The sequence below is a fragment of the Electrophorus electricus genome, chromosome 20 (genome assembly GCF_013358815.1).
Source record: "Electrophorus electricus isolate fEleEle1 chromosome 20, fEleEle1.pri, whole genome shotgun sequence".
Taxonomy (NCBI): Eukaryota; Metazoa; Chordata; class Actinopteri; order Gymnotiformes; family Gymnotidae; genus Electrophorus; species Electrophorus electricus.
In genome coordinates, this window is record NC_049554.1 from 8,297,727 (window position 1) to 8,312,423 (window position 14,697).

The 14,697-nt window shown below is 36.8% G+C and overlaps 1 protein-coding gene across 3 annotated transcripts in view; it reads left to right on the plus strand.

The window, feature by feature from the left end:
• LOC113572409 (arf-GAP with GTPase, ANK repeat and PH domain-containing protein 1) overlaps positions 1-14,697 on the plus strand; it is a 47,403-nt gene that overhangs the window by 20,715 nt on the left and 11,991 nt on the right. The window contains exons 3-14 of one of the 3 annotated variants that reach the window (XM_035520143.1): positions 1,509-1,596; positions 4,307-4,392; positions 4,539-4,680; positions 4,879-5,013; positions 5,148-5,269; positions 5,600-5,755; positions 8,769-8,849; positions 9,810-9,914; positions 10,122-10,281; positions 12,163-12,282; positions 13,376-13,504; positions 14,056-14,115. In XM_035520143.1, coding sequence (XP_035376036.1) covers positions 1,509-1,596; positions 4,307-4,392; positions 4,539-4,680; positions 4,879-5,013; positions 5,148-5,269; positions 5,600-5,755; positions 8,769-8,849; positions 9,810-9,914; positions 10,122-10,281; positions 12,163-12,282; positions 13,376-13,504; positions 14,056-14,115 — 1,384 coding nt within the window. The remainder of the gene's footprint in view (positions 1-1,508; positions 1,597-4,306; positions 4,393-4,538; positions 4,681-4,878; positions 5,014-5,147; positions 5,270-5,599; positions 5,756-8,768; positions 8,850-9,809; positions 9,915-10,121; positions 10,282-12,162; positions 12,283-13,375; positions 13,505-14,055; positions 14,116-14,697) is intronic. The other 2 variants (XM_035520144.1, XM_035520145.1) reach the window with 2 other exon arrangements.

The window sequence follows — 14,697 nt, forward strand, 5'->3', positions numbered from 1 at the left end:
TGTTCTATTCAGCACTTGTTAAGATAGCATAACTGTAGTTAGGTTCCTCTAGAGAGACTGTTGTCCTGAAGCATTGCAAGTGAAGCCTTGACATTTAACAGATGCAGAAGTAGACCAGCCGTGACCCCATTTTTGCTTGGGGGGATAAAGTAGTTGGAGTCTGGAAAGCGTCCTGGAGTAAGGTCAGCACACTACTAGAAGTGGAACGCACTTGTACTGCATTTAAAATCTAAGGTTCTGGTGGTGGTGGTGGGGTCAGACCTACTCCAGCTGCTTGTGCATCATGTTCTCTGTCATGGCTCAGTGGGAAGACCATTTTGAAGCCACAAAAAGACATGCTGTAGTTTTATATTTTAAAAAAACCTAGATGCTGTATTGGATATCTGTCATGAACTCCAGGAACCACGCTCATCCCAGCACTGCCACGCCTACCTCTTCCCACCAACATTTCTGATCTGGTTCACCAGAGTACCAATTACACACTTGATGACAATTCTCTCCATTGCTACCTTCCTATTTAAGCTCCCCTCCCTCACACACTTTGCAAAGTATTGCCATTCTCATATTGCATACCAAGCTTTCATTGTACACGTTTGTCTTCCTGGTTTCCGAATCCTGCCTGTGTTACAGACCTCGTCTCCTGCCTGATCCCTGGAAGCCTTCTGGAATCTGCCTCGCGTTTTTGACCTTGGACCGACCTGAACACGATTACCCGCCTAACTCCTCTTATCTTACTGGGAAAGCTCCAAGCCCTACTACCTCTCCCTACGGTTCCTACCCGCCCCATAACCAAAATAAAATCTCTAGCAGTTGGATCCTCTCCTTCGTGTGTGTGTCTTCATTACAATATCTGATATGATATACTGTATGTGGTTGAGTGGGAGAAGCTACAATGATGTGCAGCATCATTATTAGCTAGCATCCTGTATCATTATCCTTCTGCATGCTACAACAAGCCAAACGGGGATAAAGATAACATGAATTATCCACCATCCAGTGGATACAACTTTGACCTGCAACCTAATCAAAAGCTGCAACACCAGCTGTGCTCATGGAGGAACCTTAGGTGGGGTCAGTGTAGTGTTCTGGGGAGAGGTTGGTGTAGTTTTGGGAGCAATCCTCCCAGCAAACCATGATCATAGTATCTATGTACCCTCTTTGTAGACTGTGTTCATGTTAGTGGATTTCTCCAGTCAGTTATATGTTAAGCAATCTATGAAGTAAAGCTTTTAATGCAACTGTATCAGCTGCTTTAATGTTGAACTTATTTCTCAATATTGCTTACTTTTAAATGTTTTTTAACGGATAACTTGGCCTTTCCTGATAATCATCATTTGTCATATAAAATAATTTGAGCCTGACCAAAATATGTATTTATTGATGATTAATTTTTTTATTAGTTTACATTCTTCTTTGGTCTCTCTGGCAGGTTGCTAGGTCCATTGTATATTTATATAAACATAAGGATGTCCTCATGTATTACTTTGTGTATTATCGTTTTCATATAGGGAATTCTAGGCAGTCTGCGCAGTGGAAAATCATCATTGGTGCATCGTTACATGACTGGCAGCTACCTGCCATTTGAGAGTCCTGAAGGTAAGTTCAGCCATTTTTTCATACTGGTATTGTGATATGTCATTGAATGCATGACATTCAATGCAGATCTAATTATTATTTTTGATGTTTACTCTCCCATATAGAGAAGGTTATCTGATTATGGTATTATTGTAATCAATTGGAAATATTGATTACAACCAATTGGAAATGTAGTAGTGCTCGGCGTGATTTACTGTAACAGCAATGGAAGAATAAAATACAGTAGACAAAACACAGTGCAAAATCCTGTAAAGCAATTGTGGATAATAGAGCTATGTACCATTTCTGATATCATAGCTTTGATCTACCTTTGATATTATAGCAGTATCTGAAATAAAAATGATTATTATAAAATTTGTCCCTAGGCTAATATGAACAATACCCTCAAACATATATCTTGACAATGGACACCGAGATGACAGAAAAAGTTGGAGGATTTACAAATAGCATGTGAAGAATCTTTCATTACTTATCCTTTGGCCCTCATTACAGACAGAGCATCTTACATTTCTGACTTGATTGTAAGCAAAAAGAATTACATTAGATTTTTAATAGATACAGTATCTAGTTAATAAATTATTGTCCCATTAATTAATTTCAGATTCTAGCAAGCCTTAGCAGCTGCACATTCTCAGACTTCTTTAGAAAAAATAAACACCCCAAGGGGTAAGATCAGTTACTGTCCTTTTTTCAAAAACCTTTTTTGTGGTTGCTCCTTTTTAATCTGGTGTCTGACAAGATCCTAACCTAATATTTTTTTCACTTTATATACAACACTTTTTGTAATTTGCAAACATAATGTTGGCTTTCATACTGAAAGACTAAAACATATCTCTTTACACTCTAAATCATACTATGATTCTGTTGTATATTATCTAGTTAGTATATTTTATATTTGATACAAGCTCAATGTTTAAGTTTAAAATTATCTAATCCTTAAAATTAGTTAAAACACAAGTTTTCTCAACTAAAAACGTTTATTTTCAAATTATTATTTTAAATCACCAGTACCTAAACATCCAAATTGATTTATTACATAAAGATTGTACTTATATAGTTTTGGGGCAGTGATTGGAGCAGTGGTAGCGCAGTGGTTAATGTACTCAAATTGTAATTGGAAGGTTGCCAGTTAAAGCCCTACAACCAGCAAATTGACACTGTTGGGACCCTGAGCAAGACTCATAACCCTCAATTGCTAAAGTTGTATTCAGCCCTAGTTGTAAGTTGCTTTGGATAAAAAGCATCAACTAAATGCCATAAATGTAATTATTGTACATTTTTAGTGTTTAATAACAGTGTTTAAGCAGAACTTCTGTCTTAAAGCATTTTATTTTCGAATCCAAGTCTTGGCTATGTAGATTGATGATGCTGGCTGCTATACTATCCAATATCGGTTAAATATGAATGTATTCAAAATAATTTCTGTTGAAAATAAGAGACACTGTGCAAAACTCCTCATGTTACATTTGACTACTTGGTCTCAGATAACAAGATCCAAGAAAGCCATGCTGTCTTGGATGATGCCTGGATTAACATGGGACAGCAATAAATGTTGAAAAACCACAACAGTCTTCTTTTGAGCCAACTGAAGCCAACAATAAATTGAAAAGATTTGATAGTGTGGAACTGATAGAATGCTATGAATGCATGATTTATGAGATGAGCTACATGAAGCACATGAGGAAACCATGGACCATACAAAAACCTAATGTACATTCACACAGAAAGTGATGACAATGCAGATGCCAAATTACAGTTCTCAGAGTCTTGGAAGATAACAAACATAATGTCACCATTCGGATATACTAATCCTCTTCCTTTAAACTTGAAAATTGTATTTATTTAGAATATGGTTTCAGCCTTCAGCAATTACCCTTATGAATAAACTTATTTTCATTGAAGTCCTGCTGACATAACATTTTAAGTGATAGGTATAAAATGATCTGTATGGATTTAGATTTAGATATGGTTTACTGGATTTAGATTTTAAAACATACTGTGCAGATTTGTGTTTTGACTATAATCTTAAATCATTTGCTTTCTCAAAAGTGAATGCAGAATACTGAATTTGTATTTTAAGTCGGTTGAGATAGAAATGTTTTACAGTACACACGGCATAATATACTCCCCTGCTGGGTTAAAGAAAGAAGAATAAACATAAAAATACAGTTTCATACATGAATATCCATTTTCCTCCAACTCCAACTAAAATTGATTAAATTCAGCATGATGTCTTTTCTGTGCAAACAATCTATTCTGAAGAAGTACTATATGCCTCCATATCTCCTACAATACACTACTACAGTTTGTTACAGGCTGGGCACCCTGTTCTAAGTGATCTTAAAGCAAGCATGTTAATCTAGCCTTATTCAGTTCACACTGGCTTCCTATTATGCGCCACATTAACCACAAAGTGATATTAAAAACATTTAATTGTCTAGCTCTAGCAATGCTGAACTCTAGAAGCATTATAGCCTATCCTAATCATGTTGCACAGCTGAGGGAGACTTACTGCTAGTAATCCATAATTTTAGTAATCCAGTAATCTTTCAGGTGGAAGCACTTCTGTGACACTTAATTCAAAGGATTGTTCGCAACTTGGATGTGGACAATCTTACTTATATAGCTAACTGTAACTCAGTAATGGTGTATTCATTTTATATTTGTATATAACATTGGTAGCTGCTACTGAGTTGACTTGTTGCTTTAGGGGGCGTGTTTAAGAAGGAAGTGCTCATTGATGGACAGAGCCACATCTTATTTATCAGAGAGGAGCCTAGCCTTCCAGATGCACAGGTAGGCCTTTCTCTTCCTTTAGACTCTGATTTTATTACTTCTTATAATACTCTTACAATATATCTTATCTCTACATGTGATATTTTTAATGATCCATCTCTTCATTTGTCTCTCTTCACATCTACTGTCATCTTGCTGGGTATCAGTTCTTCAGTTGGGTAGATGGTGTGATCCTCGTCTTCAGTCTGGAAAATGAGAGCAGTTTTCTGGAAGTATACAACATCTATAGGCAGCTGGGAATTCATTGCAATATTGCTGAACTCCCCTTCATTGTAGTTGGCACTCAGGGTAAAAAAATGAAACAATATAGAAATTAAACATAGTTTTAAAAGACATGTTTAAGTTTATTAAACACTGATAATGCATGTCTCCTTAAATTACTTTTTCATGTCATTACAAAAAAATAAATAATTGCAGTCAAAACTTTTAATAAAGACTGCTATTTCCATCCTTTGTGAATCATGAAGCTATTATTTTCGCATCCAGATAAAATAACAAGCACCAATCCACGTGTAATTGATGATGCTCGTGCCAGACAGCTATGCTCAGATGTCCACCGCTGCACCTACTATGAGACCTGTGCCACCTATGGTCTAAATGTAAATCGGGTGTTTACAGAAGGTGAGACCATGAAAGGAAAGCCGAACCACACACAAATGCATACCCATACACATGATCTTGAACAAAATTACGTTTTGTGCTACATCAGTGATTCAGATAATAAATATTCATGGTAGTAATTGCTGCATCTCCAGCTGCACAGAAAATAGTTACTATGAAGAGGCAGTTGGCTCTCTATGCTTCTTGCAAATCTCTACCAAACTCTCCCAATCACTCTGGTGTGTCCACCCCAGTCTCTGTAGCTTTTCCTGTACAAGTAAGTTGCACTAACACCTTTATATTTGTACACATAATGTATTTAAAGGGTCACACAACTGAGCTGTGCTTTAATGGCTGACTAATCATTGGAAAACATTAACTAACTAAAATCACCTGAATTAACTTTTTCCGCCTTTCTGCCTTTGTTTAATTTGAAATTTTTCTCTCAAATCAAATTACCTTTGATAACAGCAAAATAACCTGAGAAAATACCTTAGGAATTTCACAGAAATATGTTTTAGGAACTACTGATTATAACACCATTATATCATTGCTGACTCACTTTATCTGTATTTGGCTGTTGTCTTTATCTGTTCCATTGTCCTAGACCAGTAATGGTGGTCAGAGCAGTGACTACTCATCCCTGCCCTCCACCCCTGTGATCGGTCATAAGCATGTTGGTGGAACATCAGGAGGGGAGAATCTGGGCACTGCTACCCCCATATGTCTGAGAAGTGGACATGGGCGAACTTCACGATTCACAGTGAGTTACTAAGTCTAACCCTAAAACTTTAATAATAATAATAATAATAATAATAATAATAATAATAATAAGTTCAATTTATATAGCGCCTTTCACAGACACAAGGTCGATTTACAATGATAGTGGGAAAATAAATAAATAAATTTGACACGAATTGACACAAAAAAATACTTAACAAATACAGATAAGAAAAGAGGTTATGAAAAGCACTGGCAAAAGAGGTATGTTTTAAGTTGAGATTTGAAGGAGGATAGTGTGGAGCAGAGACGGAGAGATTGAGGTAATGTGTTCCATAGTTTTGGGGCCATGACACTAGACTAGGAGTCTAGTCTAGGAGGAGGACCTAGACTAGAAGTGATGTGAGCTGAGTTCCTTAGATGAAGGAGGATTCTTGCGGCTGAGTTTTGGACGTATTGTAGTGAGTGGATGGTTTTGTTAGGGATGCCAATGAGAAGACATTTACAGTAATCAAGACGGGGGGTGATGAAGGGATGAACCCAGGTCTCAGCATCATGTGTGGAGAGCAAGGGCCTAAGCCAAGCAATATTATGGAGGAGAAAAAAGGTATTTTTGACCAGAGACTTGACTTGGGGTTCAAAAGAGAGAGAGGAGTCAAAGAGTATGCCAAGGTTCCTAACCATGAATGAGGAACTGATCAAGATACCGTTCAGATTTAATTTAAGATTGGAGAAATTTGATATTTTGGACTTTGGGCCAATAAGTAGAAATTCCATTTGATCAAAATTGAGTTTTAAAACGTTTATGCTCATCCACTGCTTGAGATCTTGGATACAGGAGAATAAAACAGGAGTTGGTAGGGTAGTGTGAGCCTGGCTGTTAATATAGATCTGAGTATCATCTGCATATCAGTGGAAATGAAGACCATGCCTGCGGATAATCTGACCAAGGAGCAGCATATAGATAATGAACAGGAGATTGCCAAGGACAGATCCCTGGGGAACACCTTGAGTGACAGTAGGAGTGTGCGATTTGTGTTTACCTAAGACAACATAATGTATTCTATTAGAAATATAGGACGAGAACCATTCAAGAACCATGTTAGTAATGCCAATGGTTGAGAGGCGGGCAATGAGTATGTTATGGATAATTGTGTCAAATGTGGCACTTAAATCTAGAAGGAGGAGAATACTCAGGTCACCAGAATCAATAGAGAGTATAAGATCATTTAGAATACGTAAGAGGAATGTCACAGTGCTGTGCATGGGACAGAAACCAGATCAGAAAGGTTCTGATTTACTCCAGGTTTTTTAAGAATGGGAGTGATACCTGAGATTTTGAGAGCTGAAGGAACATAACCTAAGGTAAGGGATGCAGTAATGAGATGACAGATGGGAGCAGAAATAGCAGAACAACACTTCTTAAGAAGAGTAGTGGGGGCCAGATCAAATTGGCAGGTAGAGGAATTAGATTTTGTTATAATCTCAGAGATTAGGGAAGGTTGGGTGAGAGAGAAGGCAAAAAAATGTTCAACAGCAGAGGTGAGAAGGGTGTCCCCATAATCAGATGTAGGGAGAGCAGAGGGAAAAACTGGTTAATTTTGATTATTTTTACATTAAGAATCTAAGAAAACCTTCACATTGTTCAACAGTACCAGATGGAGAGAAAGATGGAGGCTGAAGGAGCTTGTTAATAGTAGAAAAGAGAGTTTTGGTCTTATGTCTGGGACCATTGATAGCAGAGGATATAAAGTGTGAGTGGGCTGTATTTAGAGCTGACCTATAATTAAGCATATGGTCAGAATAAGATACTTTATGAACAGTGAGACCAGTTCTCTTATAGAGGCGCTCAAGGCACAGACCTTTGGTTTTCACAGTACATAACTTAGGGGTAAACCATGGAGAAGAATGACCAGAGGGAACCTGCCTGGACTTGAGAGGTGCTACCTGTTCAAGTAGCTCAGAGATGGAAAGTTATATATAGAGAGAATATCATCAGGAGAGGACAGTATTGAAACAGACATTAGGGGAGAGGAGTAGAGGTGAGCAGAGAAAGTGAGAGGGTCAACAGCTTTGATATTATGGAAAGAGATGAGGGATTTAGTGCATGGCTGAGTGACTGAGGTAGTATCAGTGGCTTCATTAAGTTTATGATCAGATACCAACTAGCAATCCAGTAACAGAAGTAATATTTAAACCAGAAGAGCAGATTAAATCTAATGTGTGACCATGAGAGTGGGTTGGAAAATCAACATGTTGAGTCAGAGAAAAATATGGATATTAAAGTCCCCTAGCACAACCATCGCTGAACACATTGCGCTGGCCAGAGTGAGAAGCTCACTGAATTCTGACAGAAAGTCTGAAGATGTACTGGGTGGTCAGTAAATTAACAAAAACAGCACTGTTAAGGAAACAGTTAGCTTTAACACCAAATATTCAAATGAGGATGCCTCATGAAAGGTACAGGCAGAGACATTAAGAGTGTTATTATAGACAGCAGCCAGACCACCACCTATTCCCTGGATTCTGGGCTTAGCCAAACTTGAGATGTAAATAATCCTTAGGTTGCTGCCAAGTCTCAGTAAGAAAAGATAAGTCAAATTTGTTTTGCACAATGAGATCATGGTATATGGAGGCTTTATCCATGAGGGAGCGACAGTTTAGCAATGCAAAGTGGTTCTTTGGTGTCGTCCATTTGTCCAGAAAACAGGAATAGCAGAGTCAGATGAGTGGTAAGTAGAGAACAGAGAAGCAACAAATGCACCAAGCGTACTCCCACCCGAGTCCATGTGATCAATCCCACTAAAACAATCCTTTCATTATTTAATCTATATGTTCTGATACGACATTTTATTGTTTTTGAGAAGTAAAATATTTAAGGAATTTAACTTTAATCAGTTAAAATTCTATTGTGAGTTTATTGGCTTACATGTAAATTGTAAATATCCTGACCTCTTATTTGCTTATTTGCTTTTCTCACTTAAATGAAATCGTTTTATACTCCTCTCCTCCTGCTGCCAGATGTGTGACTTTAATTTTGCATTTTTCCCCTCCAGGTTCGTCGGGGTAGTGACTCAGACAGGAGAAGTGTTGACAGCAAAGATTTTGGCGTTGGGCAAGTAATCCCAATCAAGCAGGTGTGTGTGTGTGTGTGGTGTGTGTGTGTGTGTGTGTGTGTGTGTGTGTGTGTGTGCGCGTGCATGCGTGCGTGTGTATGTATGTGTGCGTGTGTTTCATTCGTTTCATTAATCTCTTCAGTTGGAAACTTGCATTTGCTTTATCCCTTTTTCCTACATGTTCTACGCATGTGACTATGTGTACTAATACAAAATTAGTATTTAGACTCTTAATGTTATGAAATGTATAGATGAAAAGTTAGAAAGACTGCAAAAATATTTGTAGAGTTCCTTTTATCCTGAGGAACCAGTATCTAACATGAAGTTTGACAAAACAAACACTAGCTGTTTTGTTCCAAATTCAAGAACACGGTCACAGATCGATAGATTGACAGCCTGATTCTTCTACAAAAAGCTTCCAGTGATTTTGAATTTAGAATTTTATGGCATTCAACAAATTATAATGGCATTCAACAAATTATGCTGCTTTTGTTGTGTTTCAATGCAATAGCTGATATAGCAAAATGTACCTCTGCAGCCCACTTGGTTACATTTGCATTACATTTGCAGCATTTGGCAGACACTCTTTTCCAGAGTGACTTAAATATTTATCAGTATGACAGTACAGTACAGTGAGGTGCTAGAAACATCAAGGTCATAGGTTTGATACACATTCTGTCATACTGATAAATATTTAAGTCACTCTGGAAAAGAGTGTCTGCCAAATGCTGCAAATGTAATGTAAACTGAAAAATTATGATTGGAAATCAGAAACAACCAATATCAAATAGTAGTTCTGAAACTGTGCCAGGCAACAGGTATTTTACAATCATTGTAATTTTGCAAATATAAAAAGTTCCTTTCAGATCTGTGTACCTAATAACAGTCAACTGAAAGGTCAGTGCTTCTAATAAAGAAGGTGATGAGTGTAGATATAAAAAACTAAAAATAATTTGATTCCTTTCACTCTCTAACTTACAGAGTATCCTGCTCAAACGCAGTGGGAATTCCCTCAAACAGGAATGGAAGAAGAAATATGTAACTTTGTCAAACAATGGAATGCTATCATATCATTCCAGTGTCAGTGTGAGTGATGCAAATAATGGTATTTCTCAGTACAGAAATGTTAAAGAGCTATGCTGTTGTGACATTCTGATAATTATTAGCTTCAGCTGAAAATCTTGCAAAAGATGCTTTTTGCTGAACATACATTAATTGCTCAGAAATGCCAGTATCTTATATGTTTTACTCTCTTAATTATCAGAATTCAATTTTATTATCCTTTGGTGGCAGGACTATATGCAGAATGTTCATGGGAAAGATATAGACCTCCTGCATGTGACAGTCAAGGTTCCAGGAAAGCGTCCCCCAAGGGCAGCCCCAGCAGCTGGACCACTGCCTGGACTGAATGGACTAGGTCAAAACAGATCAGGACCGGAGATAACCAGTCCAGGTGAGAGAGCAGCCATTGTAGTCAAATCTCTGGTCTATGGGGTCTTGTTCTCATCTACCATGATGATCTGACTCACATCCATTTTTATGCACTTCTGTGGTCTTTCACAGAGTGAAGGGTGATCACATCGTACAATGGTCACTTTGATCCTGCACCACTGCAAATGGTATTTTATTGATGATTGTCATATGGTGTGGGATGCCTCTTGTATGTGATCACTTTTGATTGATCAGTGGAGGGTAAGCATTTGTGTTAAATATTAATATTTGGTCAAGATAAGGCTGGAGGAATTTGGACCCTTGAAGGAGTAAGAGCTGAAGTGGTGCTGAGAATGGTGCTAGGGTGGAGCCAGAGTGTTCTCTCCTTCTCTCTTTTCCAACTTTATCTGTGTTTCTCCTTCTCTCAGTCTCTGACCCACCCTTCTTTACAGAACTGTTCTAATTCAACCAGATTGAAGGGCTTTCGAGATCAAACTGCCTGTTTAAAGTTCTGCCACAACATTTCAATGGGGTTCAAGTGAAGACTTTGACAAAGCCACTTCAAAACCTTAGTTTTGTTTATTATGAGCTATTCAGATTACTTCAGATCATTGTCTTGCTACATAACCCATTGACACATAGGCTTCATGAACTTATAACCAGACATTCCCCTGCAGGCTGTTTTGGGATGTTTTGGTAGAGAGCAGTTAAGGTTCCCAACCAACCCCACACCACCACAGTACCACCACCATACCACTACCATGCTTGACCGTTGGTATGATTTTCTCATCATGGAATGTTGTGGTAGCTTCCTACCACATGTGATGGCGCTTCTGTTTTCCAAAAAATTTCACTTTATACTCATCAACCCATTGAATATTATTCCATACAGCTTGACGGTCATCAAGGTGTTTGGCATGACAAACCTTTATATTTTTTGGGTTAGCAGTTTTCACCTTGCAACTCTTGCAATGGATACAATTTTTGCAAAGTATCTTTTTAATGGTAGAATCATGAATGATAACATGATCTCAGATGAATGAGGTTTGCTGTTTCTTAGATATTTGTCTGTTCTTTTGGGACTTCCACAATGAATCATTGCTACACTCTTGGAGAAGTTCTGGTAAGCTCTTACTGTACTTTGCCCAGAGTCCCAGAGCTTTAACCTTGCATATCTTATATGCGGGCTTTCTAACTTTAGACTGATATATTTCAATAACTTTCTTAACTCTTCTGGGATTTCTTTTGACTGGAATAGTGTGATCCTTGTTGAGACCATTTGGCCTAATTCAGGTAGCAGGAGATATTCTATTTAAGTGATGTTTAGATTTTAAATAATATATTTCATATTGCATACATTTTAAATAAGTAAACCATTAAGGATTATAAAAATGAAACTTGCATCTGACATAACACAAACATATGTAGAGTAGTACAAATGTAAATGAGAGGGAATGGGATCATCGGGAATAAAATAACTATGCAAAAGTTAAAAGAAATGCAGAGAAAAATTAACACTATGTAAACAATTTGGACTTTCACTAGCCAAATTATATGACTACCCAATTCATCACCAATAACAAATTATTCTTTCTAAAATTATTGGAAATTAAACACACATATGTATTCTTTAAAAAATCTTACATTTCTTATAAGAGGAAAATGTCTCCAAATCTCTTCTATTAATTTTATCTTGTAAAAATCTGCTTTCAAAATAATTTTACAAACTAGCTCCAATTGAACTTTTAATCAATCTGTACTAGATATACAGTTAACATTTCAACATCTGAAATTATTTTGTATCCTGAATATTTCTCAGTTTAATTTAGCCATTTTTGTTAGACTGCTGTGAACACCTTTTCCAAATTATGGCATTCTTTTTTGTTTCATTTTCTGACCACAGCTGCTGCCTTTCCAAGCAGTCTCTTAACTGTGGAGGAGGGTACAGGAGACATTAACCCTGGAGGTCATAGAGCTGCGCAGTGTACACCATTTTCACTCCATAGTAAAGTTCAGAGTATTGGTATGTAAATAGATGTCGCATCTTTTATTTTAACTTTATGTTCTTACACTGGTTCATTCATCTTGTTTCATATTTCTCAATTATTCTGGCACATTTCTGAAACAATCTTCAAATGATCAAATCTTTAAGTACATCTCCACATAGGTTAAACCAAGCAGCACATTCGTCTTGCAGAAAGTTAGTTTAAATGCTCAATCTGGGCTGCAGCTTGCATTTTTTTAAATGGTCCATTTGGAGAACAGAGATTAATCAAGTAGGAGGGGATAGACAAGGGCAGAACCCAGGACAGGCCTTTGTTTTAACATGGAAGATTTTAACATATCTGTGATTTCTCAGATGTTGCAGTCAGTCAAGAGCTTGGTGGGAAATTCAACATTATATCTTAACTATATCTTATTTTAATGTGGCATATGGTCTTCTCACTCCATTTTTAGAGATCGTAGCTATAGCTATATTTCTCTCCCTGACAATGAATTGTGTTTGTAAAATACACCTAAACATGTATGATTGGTGTGAGAAAAGTGAATCTCAAGATTTAGCAATATTCAATTCATTTCTCATAGCACAACCAGGTCACTGATGGTTATGCATTAGATGAGTTTGTCAGTTTTGCCCACTGGCTGTAATATTTTTGCACGTAAACATTAAGGCAATGACCACAGTGATCAGTGTTATTAAATGTAATCAAATTCAATAGAAAAACAGTACATTTGAACATTAAGGCTTACAAAATGTATGACTGGACCAACTTAGGGCAACTGTACATAGTAGTTTATAAAAGTACTGAAATATTTGTGATCTGTGTGACCACAGTATGGAGTGTGTATAACGATCACAATAAGGGATGTGTACACTGTAGATCACAGTAAGAAATCAGCATACTGTCATGCAAACTGTATTGAAGATGTGTGTCACACAGTGTTTAGAAAACAGTGAGATTAATTTGAGGACTGGGGCCACAACAATTGAGCATATTAAACAGTTAATGAGCTTGTGCATCCACAAACACAATGAACTGGATCTCGTGAATCTTGTTTATCTGTGAGATCTGCAATGAGATTTTTCTGTGTGTCTGTTATCATGCCATATTCAGAGAGTGAAGGAATACTGGGTCAATCACTGATAAAAGACTCCAGTACATCACCAATGATTGACAGGAAGAAGCATCGGAGGAAGAAGAGTATGAATCAACGGGGGGACACTGTAGCAGGACCAGCTGAAGGTGAGTATTCTCATATTAAATTTAATTGAACTGGATGAAACTGATCACTTGGAGAACTATGAGTAAATGCAATCTGAATGTTCATGAATACATAATACAATACATTCAGCAAATGAGATGCAATAAACTTAAAACTTAATATGAACAGTTAAAGTCAAAACAGTTAAAGTCAAAACATTATAAAAACTACATTCATGTAATCTTCTGATCTACTACTGAATGTATGACCTAGATCCCTAGCTGAGCAGTTTGAGTATTGCTATCCTGTAACGCTAACTAGGAATGCTCTGAACCCTTTCTCCGTATTGAGTCATTATCATGGATACACTTTGCACATTCACAGGGGTTGTATACAACAGCCCAGTAAGTGAAATAAAAATATTAGTATTGGTATTCTGTATGTTTGGTATTAGCCCACACTTAAGGTCCAGTTCTGTGAAAACATTCTGTTGTTGTGTCTCTAATGTTAACATCTTTAGTGCTATTTTGAAAATGATCCAAGAATTTCCTTTTCCCTTATATTTGTGTCATTAATTCTTTCTGTCCTCCAGCCAAACGCAAAATGTGGAAATTAAAAAGCTTTGGTAGTTTAAGAAACATAAACAAGACAGGTAAAACAGAGCTGGATGCATGTTATCTGTCAGTCACTTGGTTTTAAGCACATCTGAAAAAATCAACAAGGTTTTAATAAAACCTTGTGTATTGTGCAACTAGCGCATATATACAGCATACCTTTTGTTCTCTTTTTTTTTTTTTGCCTCAGTATTCTTATTTAAGGTTCTCTCAAATGCCAAAGAGATATTTGGAAAATATTATAAAGTAAATACTATGTAATTTGCCATCCATATAGGAACTTGTTAAAGCAAACTATGAAACTATAAACAATTATGAACAAGCTGTGTGTACTATTGAGTGATGATCAGATAAGTTGCATTATTCCAAAAATACATTTATTAGCTCAGATGTAAATAATATAAATATGCTAATTAATTTTTGCTAAAGCAATATTGCAAGCATAATTTCAGATGTAAAATCTCAAAGTTATTGATAAAGATTAATGGTGTTAATTATTAATTTCTAATTTCAGTGTAAATCAAGCTACTAATACATAGAACCATGTGTGCACCAAACCTGTACTTTTAACTGCAGACTGAGTTCTTGATTATTCTCAGCTGGTGTTCTTAGATTTCACA